The 24,721-nt window shown below is 35.7% G+C and overlaps 1 protein-coding gene across 7 annotated transcripts in view; it reads right to left on the bottom strand.

The window, feature by feature from the left end:
* The window catches only part of LOC114124360 (protein Shroom), a 165,957-nt gene that overhangs the window by 51,963 nt on the left and 89,273 nt on the right, over nucleotides 1-24,721 (bottom strand). For 5 of the 7 annotated variants that reach the window (XM_050201364.1, XM_050201363.1, XM_050201366.1 and 2 more), the window contains 5 exons: nucleotides 8,110-8,305; nucleotides 5,227-5,499; nucleotides 1,508-1,741; nucleotides 1,161-1,399; nucleotides 682-1,074 (listed from right to left, as the gene is read on the bottom strand). In XM_050201364.1, the coding sequence (XP_050057321.1) occupies nucleotides 682-1,074; nucleotides 1,161-1,399; nucleotides 1,508-1,741; nucleotides 5,227-5,499; nucleotides 8,110-8,305 (1,335 nt within the window). The remainder of the gene's footprint in view (nucleotides 1-681; nucleotides 1,075-1,160; nucleotides 1,400-1,507; nucleotides 1,742-5,226; nucleotides 5,500-8,109; nucleotides 8,306-24,721) is intronic. The other 2 variants (XM_050201365.1, XM_050201368.1) reach the window with 2 other exon arrangements.

Genomic DNA, 24,721 nt, shown 5'->3' with positions numbered 1-24,721 from the left:
TTATACAACTGTGTCATATACATACACCTATGTATGATATATAGGAATAAAGCGCATAATACTTTATCCCTAGTCATTTAGAATAATAAGAAAAATAAGATAAATAAATTTGATAAGAACACGGTACTATGCATAAGCAGATGACGTCCGAGATGTGAATGGAAAAAGAAAACTGAATTTTGATATATATCTATATGGTAATTATAATAAAAACGTCGAACAATAAAAATATATAGTTACATCGTTATAAATGGGGTGATAACGAATCGTTCACTAATTACTCAATGTTATTCCGACTTGCGGCCACGTAATTATTAATAATTAATTAATAACGTTATTATACATTTACTTACAGTTATATAAATATTATAGAGGTAACCTACAACAGCGGTTGTGTAATGTTTACCTATAGTAATATTATCATAACAGAGACAACAATAATATTTTATACGAGCGATTAACTTTACGGATTTATATTGCAATTGTGTTTGTTTTCAACTCTATGGGGTCCTGATGCATTAAAATACGATAATATTAAAACGATATTACCGATACTTAATGAGTTTAACAACATTATAATTTACTGGTAGGTACTTATATAACATTTTGAAGTTTTACTAGCATAAACATATATAATAATATATATATATATAATAAAGTGTGTGGGGCAATCGTTCGTACTTTGGTGAAGTCTTTTCGTCAACGACCATGGCTGGTTGTACCGTGTACGTGCTAACCGGAAACAATTTTCGGAGATTTCTCTGGTTGCCGACCCTGTGCTCCTGAGCGTTGACGCCCGACCAACCGTCGGTCACGCTCAGTACTGATTCGGAGTGGTGTCTCTGAGGCGCCGACACCTTGGCGCTATGCGCAATGAGCTGGGTGGTCGCACGATGCCCGCTACTGGACACGGTGCTCAGGTCACTGTTGGAACCGTGCCACTTGAGTGTTTCGCTAGACGAACCGGAACTAGCGCTTGAGTCCCTCCCCTGAGTGGCGGCGGCGGCGGAGGCGGGTTTCTCCGAATCTTTACTGTTGACTACGACGACGGCGGATTCGCTGTCTCTCCTTAACCTGTGAAAATACCACCGTGGGGTTACTGACAGTCCGAAAACGGATAGCTCGCGAATTATTTTTCAATTAAATTGTATTATATATACCTATCCAGGAACGGGGTTGACGTGGAATCGGTGCTGGATACGTAGCTGTGGTACCCTTCGCTTTGCGCGTACGAGGTCTGGTGCTGGTGCGAAGGCGCCGTTTTCTCGGTCAGGCTCATTTGGGACGTGGACTTTTCCTCATAAATCCGCGTATAATGATCCAGCTCCTCCTTGGTCAAATGGCTGGACAACGCGCTGTCGCTACCGTCGAAACAGCTTGAATACTCGTCTGTTTCTCGCTGTGAAAATGGAAAAAAACACGATTTTCAAAAACATTCGACAACAATAATAATCATATACGCAATGGGCGTTTTTATTTATGTATGTAAGTAGATTAAGTCACTAACGTGCGGCGAGTCGTCGTAAGCTCTAGAATACTTTTCGAGTTGCGCTTGCGTAAGCTGAGATTTCGGGTCCACTGAATCTAATGCTGTCGACGATAATGGCACACAAAAATGTTTCTCAGCGGTCTGATGCAGCCTTTCCACGTAACCGCTACCGCCGTTTTTGGTTCTCATCGACCGCACCCGGTCCAGCAGTTCGGGTTTGCCCTTTTCGCAACGCTCCATCACTGTCTTCAACTGCAAAAAACGGTCCACGTCAAAAGTGTTGCAAAAAAAAAAAAATATTATTACGTGTGACACGTAATTTATTATGTGAATACTATGAATAAGATAGGTCATGACCGTGACAATAATTAAAATCTTCTTAAAAACACACTATTATTACCTACATTGATTAGATGAATTTATATAAAAATATTAATCGATAGTCCACGTGATATCAGTCGACCGTTGTTTCCCTGTCATATTTATATTATATACCTATATACCTATATACGATATACTTATGTATGTATATTTATATACATATAAGTATATCGTACATATTATACGAACAATAGCTCGGGGTCAAAAACTTCGGCGGTATCTAAGTCTGTCCGACAGCATATTATAATATATTGTAAGCCCTAATACTCAAACCGGTTTCGTTAAACAAACATTTATCCGCGCACCGCCACCGCCGTTGAACGCGCCGAAAGTGTTTCGCTCGTTATTCGCATCCGACACGCCTGGTTCTATGTGATGTGCGAGGCTCGTCCGTTCAACGACAAATCGATTTGCGGCGAACACACCGGACACGGTTCGTCAACACGAATAGTGCACCGAAATTCTTTGCGGGAGAGAAGAGCCATTTCAACACCGACGACCACGCCGTTAAACATAATTATGTACATAGATAACGAGTGGATGTGTAATATAGGGTGACCAATGACCATATTTATTATTTATGTTTAAAAAAACGGAACAAACGCTTTGGTTCAACACTAAAAAAAAATATATATCTTATACAATTGTGGTAATTTAATTTTTTTAGATAATGTTTGCCTGTTATAAATAACAAAGGGTCATCTTTGCTGTATAGAGGGTTATATAAATGGTATTGAAATATATCAATGTAGGACATGTTTCGTGATTATCGATTTATCGCTGACAACTATATACGTCGTTATCATGCTCGTTACATAGAAACTGCACATATTACAGGATTATCTACTAAAAATGGGACCAAAAGCGACTAGTTTTTTGAGAAATTAAAACACGAAACTCAAAAAAAAAAAATATCTATCATTTTAAACAGGATGTATTTTTTATAGGCTCTAACGAAGTCGATTTGAAATCGGAAAATCGCGACCGGGTACAGATGCCCTGCATGCGTAATAATATGTAACCAATTACATAACCTGTTCGGGGGTCTTGCAGGACTTTTTCGGCAACTGGAAAAAAAGAACTCAGGGTCATTAGGTGTCGAACAGAAGAAATAATGGGAGTTCTACTCGCGGTTATGACCTTCCGCAACCAGGGGCAGAAGCAGTGCACACGTAAATGAAATTCAAAAACAAGATTTATGTGCAGTGCACAACGAACAATATGCACAATATAATATTATATTGCGACGTAGTGATACGGTTTTGGGCAGGTGGAAGAATACTACTAAGCCTGTTTGGCTATTATACGGATATCATGATTCAAGACACACGAGGACAAATACGAACACACAACGTGAAACACCCTACATTGAGTGCACGTCGCGGGTCCGGTTGAATTAATACCTATAGGCTATTACACAGACTGCGGCTATAATCATACACCCGCTATCGCTGTAGCTGAACGACGACGACTGCATGGCTACATGCAGAGGTCGAGTGCACCGACTTCGGCGGAATCACAAAAATGCATGGTCGCGCATACCGTGTCCTTTGCCCGGCTCGCAGTTATCGTCATCGTCATCATCATCATCAATATCATTGGTGCACGTATTTCCAAGAACAGTTTACCGAGAATATAATAATGTATAGTTTATAAATTTACCACACGAAAATCACAAAGTAGGTATAGGCGCTTTTTGGATTATTTTTTTACAGACGAAACTATGATGGCTAGCCAAATCGATAGGTATATCAAACGTCACATATCGCAGTCGGTACGGAGGTGTAACCCCGGCAGGTGTATTATTTATAATGATGGCGATCTCACGAAACAACATTGATTTTAACAACGACAACATTATTTATGATAATCGACGCAACAATCAGATTCGGTTGTCCGATCGAGAGCGCGCGCGCGACGACCACGAAATCGCCAATAATATTGTGTTAACGGCGATAAATTGTAAGATCACAATATTATATTATAATAATAAGGCGTGTGTCGTACTGGCGGAGCGTGAAGCGTCCGAAGACAAGATTCAAAGTCAGTGACCCGTCTCGAGACGGGCGCGGCGGCAGCGGCAGCGTCATCAAGTCCGGCATTATATTATTATACGGCCAATAATACCGCCGCGGTACATTTTATAATAAATATATATGTATATATCTTAAATACAACGGAAACTTGGCCATTAATTATATTAGTAATAGTACATTTATAGATGTAACGTGTTTTTACATTAAATTTTGTATAATTTAAATTTTTTGAGAAATTAAATTAAATTAATATCTTGCAGATGGTTATTGAGTTTTAACATTTGACTAATTTATTCAGAGATATGGAATTGATTGCAACAGGTAAATTTCGAATTTTTGACTTTGTGGTAAAAAAGCAGACCATAATATGAGTACTTTAAATAATCAACTCGACGTCTTCTTCTTTTCTATAAGTATATCGTACATATACGTACTCTAACATTAAGAACGAAATAAATTCAAATACAATCTCATTAATCTTAATACTAAATTCAACTAGATGATGATTTAACCGACTTCGATTATGCTAAACTCACTTAACTAACACAAAGTTATTCGTTGACAAAAGGAGAACCTCCAACATGTAATAAATGTACCACAATACCACATATAAGTCCTTCTGACAATAATATTAACTTTGTCATAATGGATGAACTAATGTTCGAAATTATAATTAATTATTCGTGAATCGCGTGCGGGACTCTGGGTGAGATCGGTTTCGTATGTGAACACAATAATGATAATAATGATATTATCGTAATAACGTCTCATTGAGTGTATGAGAGTTGAAATATGCATATTATGTATAGTAATACATTTTCGCGGGGAAATTTCGAATTAATAACGGATTTACAACGAATTCGACAGCGACGCCACAAGATTATCAGGTCGTTTGTATCTTTATGTCTCGCCGAATACACTAAACTTCTCCTTTGCTGGTTTGTATTTTCTACATAATTTTCCGTATACTTTCACCGAATAACGAGCGCATATTATTATTAAGAGCTAATATATAGGACCTCTGCGGCTCTGCCGCGGTGTCGACGTTTTAGGAACGTACACAATATAATATAGCGTACAAAAACCGAGATGATAAATATAATATGAGATGAGGTCGTCATGTATGATAATACGTCTTGTATACACGAAAGATCGATGGCAATAAATAACGACCGAGATGATTTCCTGCGTACAAGTCCTATTTCCCGGGCACCAGTCCTATTTCCCCCTCCTTTCGTTTTCACGGCAGCGTAGGCGGCGGCGACACGACGCATATGTTAATAATAATTAATATTCTGTGAGTTAGGTAAATATTATTACAATTACAGGCGGTATTTTGTGCACGCGAGTGTTTACTTGTTGCGTGTACAGCCCGTTGGACAGTCTCTTGGGATACGGCCGGACGATGGGCGGCGGTTGTTCCTTCGGGTAACTATTACTGCTGCTGATGCCGTTGCTGCACGTCTGCTGCTCTTCCGCCCAGGACTTTCTGGTCGCGGTGACGGACATTCCATTGCTTTTGACAGTCGTCGCCGCGTCGGTGATGGCCGGACAGGAAGGAAATTTTTCGTGTCCGCAAACCACGTCCTTGACCTATTTAAAAACGATTCGTTTGTATAATATTATACTCACATGCTTATCATAAACATAATATACACGCACTACGATAACAATATAAAATTATATAACGTCGTGGGCAATAGCGGCGGCTTAAAAACAATAACAACAAAATGTCTCGAGTTTTGGTACGCAAGGTTTAATTTGAATCGACCTTGTTGTCGAAAATAGATAATAAAAAATATAACGAGCGCTCATTGATATTGTACATAAATTAACCAATCGGTCGTGTTTCGAGACAATAATCGGAGAACTCATTGTTTCTGTCGGTTGTCCGTGTGACAGCGTACGCACTCAACGCAGTAGTTGGTATAGATATAAAACATAATAATGAGTATTACGTACGCCGCGGAGTGTGTTTGACGAACGAAAGACGGAAAAAATTCCCTCGGATGTACGGCGGCGACTATGATTCTTCCGACTACATCGACCTCAAATTCGTCCTTGACGGAGATCTTTTTTTTTTTATCTTAGTACTATTGTATAAGCCGAACACCCACGGACGGAATTTTTTCATATTTTTTATACACACACGGCGTGCATGCATCAATCGATATAATATAACTGGTTCGTCATCACATCGATGAAGAACACATCGTACCTGGTTCGACTTCAACTCGTCGAATATAACATTAAAATACAAAGTTGATGCATAAACATACCATACACATATATATATATATATATTCTCATTAAAAAATAATGATTATTAAAAAGAATGGAAAAAATATATCAAATGTCTTAAACGTTATCGATTTTTTTATTTCAAACTCATGTTTAAGATAACTCGTATGCGCTGAGTACAAATTGTGTAGGTAATAATTTATTATTTAAAACGATTTCGACTGAAAAGAAAATATGTATAATTATTGACACATGTTATAAGGACTAATTATAAGCTTTATTTTCTGCACCTATAGCATTATATTATTTTAAATGTAATATATTATCTCGTAAGTCATGATGTTAAGTATATTTTATACGAGACTGTATTAAAATAGAGAATTATTTCTATGACGATTTTTTTTTAAGCAAACTAAAATTTTTAAGGAGTTAATAAAAAAAATATATAGGTACATATGATTATATTAATTTTAACGATGTTTCATATTATGGTTCCCATTCGCCTCGGTATTTTTATGTTTTTAATTAAAAATTATGTAGGTAGAAGTAAAGAAGACTATGCGAATATTATTAGTAGATACTATGCGATATTGGAATTTTAAATGTAAAATATTATAGGAAACGGAATAATATAGGTAACAAACAATAGTTAAACGTCATTAGTGAATGCGGTAAACTATTTAGCTGGTTACAAGAAACATGAGCCATTAATGAAGTAGGTTTTCGTAGAAAAATATCTTTATGAAACGCGTGCATTTTTTCGAGGTATGCGAGTATGTGGCGTATACGACATTGCGGAAACACGCAGTGAGCAAACAGATAAAAATACAAGAAATGTATAATATAATATGATATTTCGGTAATAAATTATCAAAAGTAATAACTAATGAGTTATTTTTAAAAATAAAATAATATCTACAGTTAAAATTGAAGGCATTAGGCATTTATCTGTTTCAAAGTTTCCTACAATAAATATTATGAGTGCACTCTTTCATTTCAATAGCTAAGTAAATGATTTCGGTTTTCAGTGTAACACATTAAGATTATAGATACAACAGTATTTTGTTTAATTATTATTACATCATACTAATGCATGTAGGGAGTTGTTAATTTGCAATTAACTTTCTATTTGTACATTAATTAAAATAATAATAGTAAGTTGGCTCCCCTATTAAATAACGCTTTCCAATGATTCACCGACGAACATGAACACAATAAAATTGTGTTATTGTGTTGAATTATTAATCAAATCCGAAATATCAAAAATAGTGTGATGATATCATTGTTGAAATTTTTAGGTATTCATTCAAAAATAAGAGTTAAGAAATAAGTACAGCATGGTATAGTATCTATAGTACTATACTTGTGTATAATAAGTATTATTATTGTTATTATGCGCACATACACTGTGGAACAAATAAAAATGTATAATATTTTTGTGATTGAATAATATCACTGATGTACATATTAGACTAATAAAAAAAACATTTATATTACAGTTTTTCTTGCGATATACCTACGCTGTTATACGAAAGCCTTATCATATATAATATCATAAATCATAATAATAGTCACAGGAAGGTGTTAAAACAAACACAATAAAAATGATGAGTAAGCACGGATGTCAACTAGTCCAGAGTATAAAATTATATATTTATTAAAATTAAGATTTATTATTATTTTTTTTAAATGTATATTTTAAAACCACTTTTTGAGATATAACTATATTAGATAAAATTTCAAGTGACCTGTGGCGACAAACTCTTATTTAAATGAGAACAACTCTGTGAATCACTCTACTTACTATGAATTGTTATTCATATGAATAAAAATGTCAATACATCTAATATTTTATCATAATTGCTATTTATTATGTATCTACAACGCGCAATACTTCATATAAGATATTACTTAAAAATAGGTTCAAATATTTTATACTAAAAATATAAATAAAAAACTCACTTCCACGGGTGGCAGTGACGACCTATGTCTAGGTATGTGTCCGTCGCAGGTTTCAGTCATGCGGGTCGTTACACGACCGGACTTGACGACACCGTTGTTGCCGTGCGAGGAGCGGTTTTCCTTGCTGCTGGGCAGTTCTCTGATGGTGGCCACGGCGGAACAGTTGGCCTTAGCGAACAATCCATCGTTCCGTGTTCTGTGGAAATAAAAAAAAATTAGTCTTAATGATTCAATGTACATAAGTATTATAAGTACAATATTGACATATTGTACAGCAATGGCAAGAATAATTATTTAAAACAACCATAACATGACGTATTAAGGATATTTTTGCGGGTGGTCCAATCGAGAATATTATTTCCATAACATTAATTGTTGTTTAATTGTTTTGTTAAATTATTATAGTGTAAGAGAGACGACGGGACCCAAATACAGCTCCATCATCATGCAACTGTGATGTAAGAAATTATATTTTTTTTATTATATCTAATAAATGGGTAAATGGATAATAAGTTATAACTAATACCCCTTTTGTGAAACACAGTAAGTTCGAGTGAAAAATATTAGGATTTCAATAACACTTTAAATTAAACTAAATATCATGATAATCAAATAAACTATGCAAATAACAGATGTAAAATGTTGATAATTTTTTTTTTTGTAAGATTTGAATTAGAAATAAAAAAAACAAAAGGTGCCGGAAACGTCGTATAGCCTAACCTACTATAGATTTAGCGAAATAATATTATACTAATCGGCATTCGGCGGTAGTCGTTGCGCTCTTATAAGCGATTCGCCGCAAGACCGTGATGGATCGATGGTGTCGTAGTAATGGTATTTTTAATTTCAATTATCGTAATTATCAGGGGTATTTTTTTTATTGTTGTTGTAATGAAATTTAAAACAAAAAAAAATGTACAGTAAAAAATACGATAGCTGCGACAGAATAACATTAAAGTTGATTGTTATTATACGCCGGACGGCGAAGACCCACCGAAACGTGATTACACTGACAGCGTGTCCGAAACCTGGTGACGAAGTACATAACATTATATTATTATTTATTAGTAGTTAGTACAGTTGTTTTTTTTTTACGAGAACAAGTACGATGCAATGTGTTCAATTTATTGATGGGGTGGTCGACAGACTTGACAAGAATAACTGAAGTCAGAAGTATACCGAATAGTGCAATATTATCCTGATCTAAAATTGGGGGGCCACATAGGTACGCGATGAAAAAGTCATGTGTATTATCGCTGTTAGAAGATAACTAACGGCTATTTCAAAATTTTATAATCTTAACGAGGAAAATAAAAACAATATCTGCGTTGCTTCCATTGTTGATAGATGTTTAACTAATAAAAATTCAATTTGATTAAAATGTTAAATAGTCTGGACTTAGTGCAAGTAGCTCAAAACTTGTAGCAAAACAATACTCAGACCAACAAATATTATAAAATATGACGATCATCACGTAAAAATAAGGTTTATAATCACCACTGAATAGCGGGATGATTATTTTTATGTTGTTGGTCTTCTGCTTTGTCAGATGGTGCACACTGCACAAGACAGGGCAAGAGACTCGTAATAATAATAATAATTTACTAAATTTACTAAATAATCAATATTAATAATATTAGGGACAGAATTTTTACTGAAATATTTTTTTATGTGATAGACTAAAAACTTGAATGTAAAACGATGTAAGTACTTAATTAAACAATGTTAATTTGATGTATAAATTTATGAATAAATTTATACCTATATTTACATAATATTTTTACTTTTGCCATTGATTTTAAAACATACTATTCTATAATTAATGGTTTTACACCAATTTAAAATTTCCTGGAGATAATTATCATTAAATAACCGGTGTAATCTGTTACGCGTGCTAAAAGCAATAAAAATAATATCGGCGAGCGCTTATACGAATTATCGTGATCACAAATAATTTGTATAATACATATTATGTTATTTCCTGTACCCAACGCGTCATAACATAGGTAGATAATTATTATGATATTATGAATTATAAATATAGATCTTATTTTAAACCTACACGATGTAATATTCATAGTTATATAGGCAATAGTATAATTCTAATAAGTAATAACGGCGTGCAGACGCCAGACTGCAGACCACGGCGCGTCTATAGGGGTGGTACCAGGTACGACCGTGTGATGGTCTTCGGGACGCAAATATCATCGTGCTGGGGGGGGGAGGTGTCGTGCATATTAAACGATTACGGCTCAATACTTTAATCGATTTTATTGGTCGCATTGCACACGGCAATAATTCTACGAAATGAACTTGCGTTTATTGTAGTGTGTTATAATAATAATAAAAATATATTATATGAAAATTCATTATGGCAAACCGCAGAGTGCACGTTTGAAGTGTTTAAAACCGGTTTTATGGTATATTAAAATCGCGTGCGTGCGTGCGTGTGCTTGGTACGTTCGGTTAAATCGTCCGAAATGCTTTGTCACTCGACAGCGTACACGCGTATTAAAAAAAAAACAACGTACGATTATTTCTTTTTTATCAGTTCGCACATTACACGGCCAAGTTGTACGTGGTTTAAAGAAAATCGCTGCAACGGCTTGGACGTGTGGAATACGCACAATATAATATAGGTATTCGCAACGATCTCGTTTGAACAATATACCTACGTTTTATTTTCCATATAGTTTTTTTGAAAAATTTCGGCAGCGCCACCTGATGGCTAAAATAAAAACTAAATTTATGAAGCTTTAACGCAAATTTCTGATAAAAATATTAAATATCTAACTTTATTTGGCCAGAACGACACGTATCGGATAATGCCGAGTTCACACGTACATAGTCTGTACTCTGTATAGTGTTTAAAAGTTGAACTCAGTATAACTGGAACATTCCCGACAGTTCATGGTTATCGAATGGGGTACCATGAACGGTCAATCAGAATACGATGGAAAACACACGAGACGACTGACGACGTCAGCTGAATGAATCCGGCTTAAGGCGATCATCATGTTGTTCACCGTTTAATACCTCAGTCCTTTCATTACTATAATATATTACTAGGTATGTTATTTTACGAACTCCGGTTTTGCTACCTATAAATTACAATATAGTTCACATTTATTCGGGTAACCCGTACACTGTTGCATGGTGAACGACCCATAGCAACAACAATACTATAAGTCGTTCGGCGCAGATTCCGAGCTGTCCTCCCAATATATGATTCGTATGCATACACTATATTGTACTCGGTATGCACAAAACACATATAATATGTATATAATACAATAATAATAATATACGTATACCCACGCAGTGCATGTGCACGGCCGAATGATTTATGTGTCGGAGCTACCGAATTTCCCGAGGTCACGCCCACCTCTGGCCGTGTATAATAATAATAATAATAATGTGATTATTATTCCTGGATATTATATATTGGCCGGCCGCGGCGCATCGTATCGGAACATTGCTGCAGCACAGCCTCCTCCAGACGGGAGATGGAAAAAAATAAAAACGAGAATAAAATTAAAACGCGAGAGACGGACCTGGTCGCGCGCGCATTCCGGACATTGTCGGGAACCGGTTGTGGCCGGCGGGTTTCTCCGGCGTATCGCATACATACTGTTGCAACGGCGATATTGCATAATCCGGACTTCCGACGGCGTCTACACCAACATGGATCGGGCGCGAACTCGGAATAATTCTGACCTTTGCAACGGAAATAAATGAAAACAATGCTCCGTAGTAGTGCAAGCAGAGAACCGTTGTCTGCCCATGTGTCGAAATGTTGTTATCGAAGTCTAATAAATATTTAAAGTGCTACTAAATACTAATACGCTGATAGGTAGTCCAATGTGTAATTTTTTTTCTGACGTTTTTAAAATCGGGTTTACATTTCGTTAATTTTAATGAAACGCAACGACATCTTCATACGTATCAATGTTTTATTCCTCAGTGAAGATTTGATCATATTCATTGTGCGGTAAACGTATAAGAAAATACGGTTTCATAACTTAATAATTTTATATGACTCAAGTATTGAGAATACCTTTATGAGAAAATGGCCACTTATTTTCAAAGCACAACCCTTGTCTAAAAGTAAATTATTAACTTTCAATATTTCATAACTGCTATACTTTATATTACATAGTAAGTGCAGTCGTTACTTATTTTATTGAATCGAAAAATAATACGGTTAACTGGGGAAGATCGCCGAGAATCTCTATTCGAAAAGGGTAGGACTTATATTATTGAGCACGCCAAAACGGCAGACAGAAATGGTCGTGCATAACGATGTTATGTTGTATATGATATATTAATGACATTGTTAACAGTTGATCGCTGGGATGATGATCTGTATGGGAACAACATCGATCGGCGACGGTAAACGCGGTAGGTAGGTATTCAGGCCGTGCGACAAGGTCGGCGAAATTTTTTTAGCGCTTTTTCCCCTCGTAACGAGCATTTACCGTTATTTAAACGCCGCCACGTCGCGCGCGTCTCAATAACGGTTAACGACTTATGTGCAGACGCTCGCGAGGAAGAAAGATTATATTACATGCATTTATTTATATACAGGGTGATTCACCACGTAATAAGTACTACTCACCCCCATTTTCCTTTAATAATGCATTTTTTTCAAAATTTTATTCTCAGAATTCTAAATGTGCTTAAGACCATATTTCCCAAATTAATTATTATTTAACCTTAACGCACAAAGTTAAATAACTCAAAAAAGTACTCCATATAGTTTTGATTTTTATGAGTCAAATATCTTAGAAAAAATTATTTTCTGAATATTTTTTTTGTATTAAAAGAGTGTCTCATTTGAAAAATATAAGTTCTTCAAATAGTACATCTAAAGTATAATATACATTAGTCATTAAATTTCAATAATTTTAAAATATAATCCTTATAACTTATAAGTATATTTTAATTCTCCAAAAAGCAAAAAGCAGGATTTTAATTAGTTCATTACTAAAGGAAAAATATGCTTGCGATTCATCCTGTATACAAGAGAAAAAGTTGACGTGCGGCAATATATACAATGCATCGTTGATTGCTGTTATTATTATGATATAACGCGTATCTCGTATATTTTAATAATATTGTACCGTAATCCATGTACGCGGCACCGCATACGATATTTAAATATGAACGCCAAAATCGTTTAAACAATGCATCGACGGATCGAGTAAATTAAAGTGGTACATGCATCGAGAGTTTGCTGCAGCAGCAGTAGATATAGTCGCGTGTTCGTTATTGTTGCTGTTGTCGTCATCGTCGTCGTCACCCGCGACGTCCGATGATGATGCCCATTGTGTTCGGATATAGATATATTATTATACATAGGGATATTGTGTATGCGCGCGCTTCCTACACAAAATGTAATAATTATTATATAATGAGTGCGTGTTAGAACATATTAAACACGCGCCCATGGAAAGTCATTAATTTGAGTCGTATTTAAATTTTAAATACCTGCTATTATACAAACGGATCGGACAAGAAATATAGATAAATGCTGCGGTCCAGCGTAATCGTATATGTCTCTATTATAGATCTATAATCTCATGCAAATACAAGAACATATTATTACTTTATAATGGTATATTATTATGTCTAGTTTGTTCTGCCGCAGCGAGTGGACGTAAATAGAGACATGAAATCGTATTCGAAGGGCTTCAAAGAGGATACACATTTTTTATTTGACGGTCCTGCAATTTTTCGTATATTATACACGGACGGAAGTATCGAGTACCAATAATACATGATAACATTGTATTCACAATATAATATAATACCTATAAATTGGTCGAATTAGGTACCTATAGGTATAGTCGTATGTTAGAGTCACAGTTGCGTTTCGATGAGCTTCCCTGACCGCCAGCCATCTGTACAATACTGCATTTGTAGAAAGGAATGCGTGCGCGTGCGAAAGAAACGATGAAAAAATAAAAAATGATTCAACCGGAAAAAAACTGCTACTGAACAGTGCGAGACTATACCATGCGATCGGAAAACGTATTAGGTATACATTTATATTATGTTACATATACATTTATTTTCCCTTCCCCAGCGTGCAGCCCGTTCACTTCTGCTGTAGCTATTTACGCGAGTATTTTCTTTTTCCACATAATAATATATTATACAACGTTTGAGCGAAGAAAATGCTTAAATTAATACTGTCTATAAATATATATATTAAGAAATTCTAAAATTCAAGATATTAAACATATTATATCTGCACATTTAGAGACCGAAAACGCAGCTGCTAAAATGGATGTCAAAAAAAAAAAAATTATAATAAAACCGCTATTATTCCTTATGGATTTTCGTTTTTTTGTTTTGGAAACTCATGAAATACTTATGTCGCCGTCGTGGGGAAGTTTTACTCTATTTGTGGCACTACCTTGGGTCGTTTGACGGCGGACAATGTAATAGTATTATGTTATACTGATTACTGTATACAACACAATAATAATAGCTTCAAGACGTGTATAAAATATAATTCGCAATAATTATTATTATATAATAGATCTGTGTCCGCGCGGTCGAATAGCAATCAATTGAACTACACACAGTAATATAAATTATTCAGACGCTCAGAGGTGTGCACACACGTACCTATTAGTAGTAATAACTGTATAAGCAATGAACTCGTAGTCGCGCAGTAATTACGTGTGTTTTTTTAGCGACGAAAAATTCGAGGAAATCACCATCATGTGCGCTAAAAAAACACCGACCGAGATTATTTTATATTATGCATTATACGACGAGATGTAAAATGTATATTATTTCATGTCGGCCAAATTATGTACAACACATATTACAGAATTACACTATTGTATATTGCACGTTTCAAACCGTATGTGTCGTATTCATCTCGAGAAATTTGTTTTGTCTAAAAATAATATACCAAAACAATAAAATTGCCAAAAGATTCAATAAGATGGGATGGACACAATTTTCGAAGTCTGACTGTCGATATTTAGAAATTTGTTTCGACGCTTCACTATTTAAACAACACTAGACGTGTATATACGTGTGTAAAGCGTTTAGTATAGGAACGTGTCAAAAATGTTGTTTTTTACAATGTACTAGTGCAGATGCTTTCAGTTCAAACTAAATTCGAAAGATATATGCTGGAATTATGTGAGTTTATTGTAAATGTTGGGCAGCTACAATGCAGGTGACTCTGAGCGTAGGACGTTCCCCATACTATATGTATGTGGTAATTATAAAAGCTCGGCGAGAGACCTTTGACCATTACACATTGTGCGGGGGTGATGAAGGCAAGCGCTGCGAAACGATTTTGATATTTTTTCCTTTCTTTTCGCATACACGTTATATAATAATATTTATATTATATTATGTTATAATTATACCTACGCATACACACACATTACCACTGTGACACTTACACTGACCACATATAATGTCATTATACTAGTACTATAAACCATAAAGCAGTCGCCAAATCGATTTATTGCTATTGCTATCAAACGAAATAGTGTATAATTTAATATTCGTTGCATAACGTCAAGTGTCGTTTAGTACAATATAAATGTGTGCCGTCGTTTAACACTGTATAAAACGCCCGCGCGCGGCGTATAAAAAATTCCGTCACATTTTCACTTTCGCCTCGGACGACAACTGCAGTATTTTTTTAACGCCACCAACGACACTGTCTCTATATTTCCCGAATAAAAAGTTGAGAATTCCATGATATGTGCAACGTACATATTATTATTACAATATCGTAATGCACATATCGTGCTCTGCAGTTCGCGAGACGTTTGAGTACGTTATATATTATTTAATTATTATTATTATTATTATTATCCTGTGCATATACGGTTTTATTTATTTATATTCGCGACCGACGGACTTATCTCGTGCTATAGTTACCGGGTCTATGGTATGCGTAACATACATGTATACTATATTAAACACATATACACACGCGCGCAACACATGTGTTGGTGCATTGGCAATGAAAACCGGTTGTTTTGTGGCCGTGAACCGGTGTCGCCGGCCGAGGAATTTTTGCACTTGTCCGACCTAACCTGCGCGAGCGCAGCGGAGCACCATAGTTCGACCGCGGCGCACACACTGTATAAAATATAATATAATACTCGAGACGATATTTAGCCCGATTGCGCTTTAAGCGCGAATTCATTAAATCCTATATAGTAATACGTATATTACGCCTTCCCTCAGTATACCTACTTTTCGCCCCGAGTTAATCTGCCGTATTATATATTATGTATGATAAATAAAAAAAAATACGAACGTTGTGTAATTATGCGCATTGTATATTATGTATTATTTTCGTACGCGGCGATTATAATTATTATATCAGATGTTATATATATAATATATATATATTATAAAGATAATAACACGGTTCGTCGTCTCGTTCTCGTCAGTGTAATATTATAATGTGTAACAGACTAAATTTTTTTTCAAAAAAAAAAAAAAAATTGACAAACGCGCGACATTAACTCACACTCGCACACACACGCTGTGCGCCGACGCTCTAACCGGTGTTGCCGGTCAAATCGTTTTGACAAGCGGAATTTTAACGAGAGTCTGATGATAATTGAGAACAGCGCGCCCACGCAACCGACCGTGTAATGGATACGATTACGGCGGCGAACGAGGGTTTTGCAACCAGTGCAAATGGACCAAGCCATTAGGGCGGGCAGCGGACATGATGTATCAGAGGCGGGCGGCAACTACAGCACCACTTCAACCATATATTACAAACGCAAAGCCGCGACAACGCGTTAAGAATCGTCGCGAATCCGCTCGGCGTCCATATTATGTGTGTTATAATAGTATCATAATTATTATTAAACGCGGCATTAAACCTGCAGCTATATCGTGTCGATTACGTAACATTTGTGATGGAGTTAGCGTTTAGAGCCGCCAAGCTTACGAATACACTCACGAATTATGCTCACACAAGTCAAACACACGGAAATAACAAAACGGCCATGTTTTGATGAGTTTGCATTATTGTTTTAAGGTTTTGCGAATCGTCGAGAATGAGTATCATCAAATTTCCCGGAAAAATGGTGCAGAAATGTATGCATTATGGATAGTGGCAAAGTATTCGGCAAAACTGTTTTCGATGGCTTTTGACGTTGGAATTTCGCGTGCTCTCTTGCTCGCCGCCCCAACCATCCACACACACCACCTTCCAAAAACGACAGATTCGAAATCGTCTCGACTCTATACACATATATGCAGGAAACACACGTCTTGTCGTCGGCTATATGAATGAAATATTATTCCCCAAACAAACGGATCGTGTGAAAGTGCGTGCACATTATTATTATTATTATTATCATCATCTCGACGCGTATTCATGTACAGGTTAGCAGCACCGCAGCACACTGCAGCTATTATAACACGGCCGAAACTCGGGTATAATATTATGTGGGTCATAGCGCGCGCGCGCGCGGCCTGTATCGCGCGGCTCGTTCCGGGATCGATCGTGATCGAAAATTCGAAACAAAGATCGATTATTATTATAAGACATATTGTTTCGAGAGAGTGACACACGCCGTTCGGGATTAACACGAGCTTTATTATTGTTGTATATCAAATATGTACGCCGCGTGGTATTGCTCCGGTTTCTTTTTCTTTTATCTATGTTTATCCATCTTCACTGGCCCGGTGGTGCAGTGTGTGCAAGTCTCGATTACTGTATAGAGAGCAATGCACAGCAAATTGTTATAAATTATAATTAAAAAGAAGTAACATATTACATAGTATTGTATTATTTAAACGGGCAAGCGGGTGTGTACCCTACACCTGCAGTATATAATATTATATACTTTGCCCAGTCAATTAAACGTCGATTCTCGACGACGGCCTTGGACAACTCGCTGCGTGTGACACGCGCGCCATCAAACAACATATTACACGGGCACATAACATAAGATAAAGACCCGAATACCCGACAGTGCGGTGTGAGGCTGACGGCTGTACCGGCGAAACCTTGATGGAATTTAATTAATGAAATTTCGGGCGCGAAACAGACGACAGCAACGGCGGCGGCGGCGGCGAAGGGGATGTCACGACGAGTTTTTTTTTTTTAGTTTTTTATACGACGACCGACCGACTACTCGAGCGTTTATACGAGGTAAAGATTTTTGGATCCGATATATCGCGGTGGTGTTGTCGCGGTCACCGCGTCGCAGATGAGGTCACGGCGGGGTTCGTTTTTGTTCACAATATGTTATTGCGATAATAATATTATATATTTTCATGTAGCCGAGCGAGCGAAAATAATATTATAAAATAAAGCGATTCGATTGGAAAGGCGATAACGACTGCGGCACGGAATACAATATCAGTATACAGGCAGTATACAGCAATATAATATTATAATAATCTCGACTACTGGCGGACCAATTGCGCGTAGCGGTTATACATATTATGGTATATAATATGCGAGTACAACACAGCCGCACGGCAAAGTATTTTACTGAACGTATTTTATACCGTACGACGGTTTGAAAATATAAAAGAATGATTGAGTCGCATTCGATAAATCCATAATTTTGAATGAACCACGGCAGTTGTCACAGTAAATATAAATACAACATAATATAATACAAGTAAGATATTATGCGCCGATAGCTGATCGTTAGACCTACGTGTAATGTGTCCCAATGTCAAATATACAATGGGGCAATAGTATAACATATACTGTAAAGATAAATGCGAGCATGTACATAGGTACCTGTAAACACACGTTCGACACAAGTGACTTTTGTATGGCCTACAACAGTCGAGAGATTTCCTCAGCTATTCTGGGAATTGAAAAGAATGAGCCACAACGGAAAAAAAAACGTGCGACTTGACACGGTAAAATAAAATCACGAGAATCGTCTTCTATGCTCACGTCAAACGTTATTTGTAATAAACACTAATAACATATAATAATAGTATATAATGGCATCGTGTTATGCGATAATGTTTTTAAATCGTATAATTAAACAAAAATTGCAGTAATTATTGTCGTGTACCTCCACGATTACTATAAAATATCTCAAACATTATTAGTCGAATTTCGTTATTTTCAGTTTTTTTTACTAGTATCTACCGATAATGCGACCATCATATTATAACATTATGACGTGTTTGTACATTGCTACGTAACTTCAGCAAAATACGAAACGAAGTATCGAATTAATATCAAGTGTTATCCACACTCGGACATATACCTAATTAATGATAATATTCAAACACGTAAATATACCATAATTTCTTCTCGCGTTTACAATACAACATTTTATCTATATACTGACGTTTGTGTACTTCATAAAACATTTATACACTAATCGTTTACACGGGCGATTGCGAAAACAAGAAAAACTTTTATTTCTACCACCAACTGTTAACCGAGTTCTAAAACATACGATCGCGGGCTAATTTATACCATGAAATGCGGAATACTTGTGATAATAATATAATATTATATATTCGTGTTATAATGAGTAATATGCCAAACGAAATCGGTTCGCCGCAAAGTCTATAGCGGTCGACCGTCGCGATTTTTATGTGTAGGACTGCTTAATAAATTATAATATAAAATATAATACAAATATTTTGTTATGCGAGATATTATCGTAATACAAGTGTGGTGTATATGTACATATTTAATGGATACTAATATAAATGTAAATTAGGAAAACAAACCATCCACTGCAATATTCAATGGGGAACTATTGATATCCACAGTTCGATGTGATAGTCAAGGATAGACGGTATTTTTTTTCATTCGCATGTAATATAGTAATATAAAGTATGGTTGTATATCATCTTTATTATTTTTTCGCAATTATAACCACTAACCGAGCTGCAGGTTGACAACTCGCCTATCCGCGTTTTATGTGTTTATACCTGGTTATTACTCGTTAATATTATTATAATATTATAATCCGGGACGTAAAAACGACCACCAGGCAGTCACCGGAATTAATAAAATATAATATGATTATTTACAGTGTATACGCGCACCTGAGCAAAAAATACAAGTATTATCCCCCATCAACGATCTCCGGCGTATACACATCATATACACAGCTAGTATAAACGGAACGTCGATCTCCATTCGCAACGAAATTTATTAAACCGTGTTTTGTATTGTGTGTATAAAATATAAACACGTTGGGGCTATTATGCTTTACCGAACAAACATAATTCGTAAAAAATTTAAGAATGCGTTTTATATATGTATTATGTATGTACGGCCGGAGGAGGGCTGATAAAAGAAAACCGCAAAAGTCGGGGTAAAATGAAAATTATTGTTTGTGTTATTGTTATCGATTTTAAGAACAATATTCGCTATAACTAATATACACCTGCGGAATTTGGCCGACTTCCGGCCACTATCATCGAACGACGTTTTGTTCATTTTTATATTATGAGGGTAAATAACAAATATTCACCAATTCTACACGTGTACATCAATTGACGCAAACTACAATAAATAATGTTCCTAGTGCATACATACAGATGTGTTGGATACTGCGATCGGTATAAAAAACGGTCAAGTCGTAGCGCATAACATATTTTATAATATAAATCATCGGTATTATTAAAATATAATATTACGTTATTATTTACGTATTTTTTTGTTGTTAAAAGACCTTAACGCCGTACGTCACGCGAATGGGTCAAATTATTTTCTGTTTTGACAATATTTGAATTTCTAAATACGTAATCGCACACCAGTATTTATCATTATAGCGAATCGAAACACAATATTTGATGCCTATAGTCACATTGTTTGCTCAGTGTATGTGTGGGAGGGGGTATGGAGCGGCAGCCACAGGTGTCCGTTAGCATCGGACAGGCCAAGAGAGACATGGCGGTAGATATATATTATGAACAATAATATAAATAATATATATATATAAATATACGTATATAGGTATACGAACAATCAGTTACAACTTACATTATTACATGGGTTCATTATCTTAAGTACATATTTATATACAGATATTTTATGCGGTGACGTAGACACATTTTTCAGAACCGATCAAGCGACAGAGGCCAGTCGGCCCGCCGAAAGTTGTGCAACACTTCTCTGCAGTGACGAAAATAATATAAAATCATATATATAATACATACTAGATACAAACGCAACACTATGGTGCACAGGACACGTGTAACTCTATTCGTGTTATATGATTAATATTATTATAATAACGGTGCAAGCAGCGTCGCATACAATATAATAATATTTTCAACTATAAGGTCTGCGGGGCGTTTTCCAAAGTTTTTCAGACCTAACAGCGCTCGAGGCCGGCGACCACGTAACACGTCTTTAGAATATTTTCGAGAGAAATTCGTCAAAAAACGCGTATTGTTTTCGTCGAAAACGACTATAATGATAATGTATTATACGTATATTATTGTATTGTGTTGTTATATTATTATTATTATTAACATCATCGCCGTAGTTCTTAAAATATTAACACATTATTATCGTATAGCTAGCGGCGGCTTGCCGGCGTTGCGGGTAGGTTATGACGCGCATAAATTTAGATTTTCAATATAAAAATATATAACAATAGGTTCTAAATACAATATAATACATAACAATAATTATATATTATACGGAAAATTGAATCGTATATATTATAAATAGTGACCGCGAAAAACAAAAACGACGATTTACCTACATAATGTAGATAAATTGTAAATAAATGATCTCGCATTCAGCGTTTACCAATTAATTTTAAAAAGAAATGCATTTATATTATAATAGTAACACTTATAAAATTAATTAGAATAAAGACCAAAATTCGAAGAAAAAAAGACAATCAGAAATGGTGATTTAACATCCCGACCACTTGTTGTACAATGTACCTACTTTTGATTTCCTGTCGGCCGTTTTTAAATACATTTATTTTTCACACGTATATTATGGTGAGATACATAGTATTTATCCAGTATGACTGTATATGTAAATAGAGATATAGATTTTATATTACATGAGTATACGAGAGCTTGTAAATCTTAATATATAATATATGCGTTGTAGGTAAAAATACAAGTATTATTATCCTGCAAACATGACGAGTATATATACATACATCAGCCTATAGTCGCGAGTGGGCAAACAAACTTTCGATCGCGTGCGGCGATCGAACGATTGTACACTATAGCAAATGATTACTACCGTCAAAATCACAATGTTATAAGAAAAAATACCGATCGAAAACTATGTGTACCACCTATACATATCAAATCGACGATTACTTCCCTATAGTCTCCTCGCACCAAAGTGGCACGTCGAAAGTAATTTTGTCCGTCCAAACACACACACACACACACACACACACGTGCGCAAGCGCAAATACACATACACAGACGGATATACTTATTACGATATCACCGAGCAGGCTTATACCAATAATATAATATTATTATTATGGTTTTTTCTCATTTTTTTTTCGCGCTGTCTTATCACGCAGTGTGTCAGTGGTGCAAACCGCGGGACGGCGTGCACTTTGTGCGGGCGACTCCTCTTCCTGCGCACACAGTCGCACATCCTCCCACGTATATACACAACGTAAATTATACCACAATTACGCCTGCGCGGGTGCTTGCGTGTGCATGTGGGGGGGAAGGAGTCGGACATCGCGTCGATCATCGCGGCCGCGGATCACGATCTCCGGACAATCTCGGCGACCTGAAATCGCTGTGTATATTGTAAATAACAACCAGCACACTAACCTATAATATCGAGTGTGCATAGGTACCGCGAGCATAATGGGCGTACCACGATAATTATTACGCTGGCAGTGCTCTACTGTTCTATATTATATTATATGTATATACATAATACATTCACCAGAGGTACCTGTATAATATTATATTCCGATACAGGATGTTGCGCCCTGCTCAAATCCTCGAAAATTGTCTCACTGTAACAAGTACAATGGTCAATGATACGACGACGGTGTAAGCTATAATGGCGATTTACAAACAACGTATATTGTAATAGAAATGATACTAATAGTTTTACAAAATTGTTCAAAAGCAATCCTGCGATTTAGAGCGATGTAGAGTTACGCGGAAAACAATAAAATGAACATTTGTAAGAATTGGAGAGGATCTGTATCGTTTTAGGTGAACTACGTGTCAATTATTTATACACACAAAATTTATGTCGGCACCTACAGTAGGCAACAGATTTCGCCAAAATTATTTTACCATATTATTATTTTTTTTTTTATCATTTAGCTTCGTCCGAAATCTACGTGTTTGTGTCTCGTAGTGTGTTTGGCCGCGACAAATCAACAACTCCATTGCCACAGCTGCAGCTAATGCAAATGCTCGATTTTCGGACGTATCAGTTAGTATTATGTTCGGTGTAGTTTGCGCATAACAATTAAACGAGTGCACCAATTGCTCTTTCAAAATTGGTTGTTTCGATGTGTAAGTAATATGATCGCGAACGAAAAACAAACGCCCGCGGTAATTGAAAGACGGACAAAAGGAGTACCGCGGAAGAAATTATGTGCGAATCGCGAGCGCGCGTATACCCCGTGACCGACAAGTCAGAAAAACCACGCCACTAATTTTCGAATTAAAAAATCGTGACATAACATGCACGCCGTTCTCATACCTAATATAATGCTGTATCGGAATAACATTGTTAAATATTCCAGTAACCTAGGATCGTGTTTAATATCTGCTATTAATATCGTAATATATTAGGTATAATTATAAATTATAATGGTATTTATAACCGTATCCGCGTTGGGTTGTTAAATACCGTGCGCACAGCTATTCATTTACGTCGTTACAATCAAAATAATGCGAAATAAATTTATACAAAGTATAAAAACTACCTTTTTATCGCACTCCTCGCTAACGAATTATCGATCGATAACAATTTCAACGTGATAATATATTTTATAGTTGCACTAGGTTTTATTGTTAATTTATGAGTGGATATGACATTTTTGATATAGGTATTTTTATTTGAAAATAAAAATGAAATAAAACAATCAACATCATATTAAAATGAGATGAAAAAATCAAAAAAAATTCTATCTTTTAAGAAATGTAGATATAAGTGTATCTAAAACCATGTGCAATTCTTAATGATTTTTTAATAAACTTAAGAACTAGGTACGCTAACGAGCGTAGCTAGTTAAATGGATCCCTCCCTAGCTCTGTGTAAATGGTTTGCTTACAAATAAATTCGCGACTGCTGATACAAACATGCAGTTATATATAATATAGATTTTATAGTGTGCTGTATTTTATTTAGCTACGTCGATCGTAGGACATAAAAATAATGATAACACTTTTTTTTCGTTCTAACTAAATTATACCACAATAATAATATTATTACAGTCGTTAACGCCGACAATCACTAAATGAACTCTATAAACATAATATTGCAGATATACGTTAGTATAATATGTGTGTGCGACACACGGTAGTGATTTATATTTAATACGCTCTTAAAATTGCAATGGACGGACACGCTTAATATAATTTTATATTATATGTATGTATAATATACCTTTACGTACATTGCACATAATATAGATAA

Source organism: Aphis gossypii, chromosome 2 (genome assembly GCF_020184175.1).
Source record: "Aphis gossypii isolate Hap1 chromosome 2, ASM2018417v2, whole genome shotgun sequence".
NCBI classification, from domain to species: domain Eukaryota; kingdom Metazoa; phylum Arthropoda; class Insecta; order Hemiptera; family Aphididae; genus Aphis; species Aphis gossypii.
The sequence above is the reverse complement of the archived record's forward strand: the minus strand, read 5'-3'. Positions and strand labels throughout refer to the sequence as shown.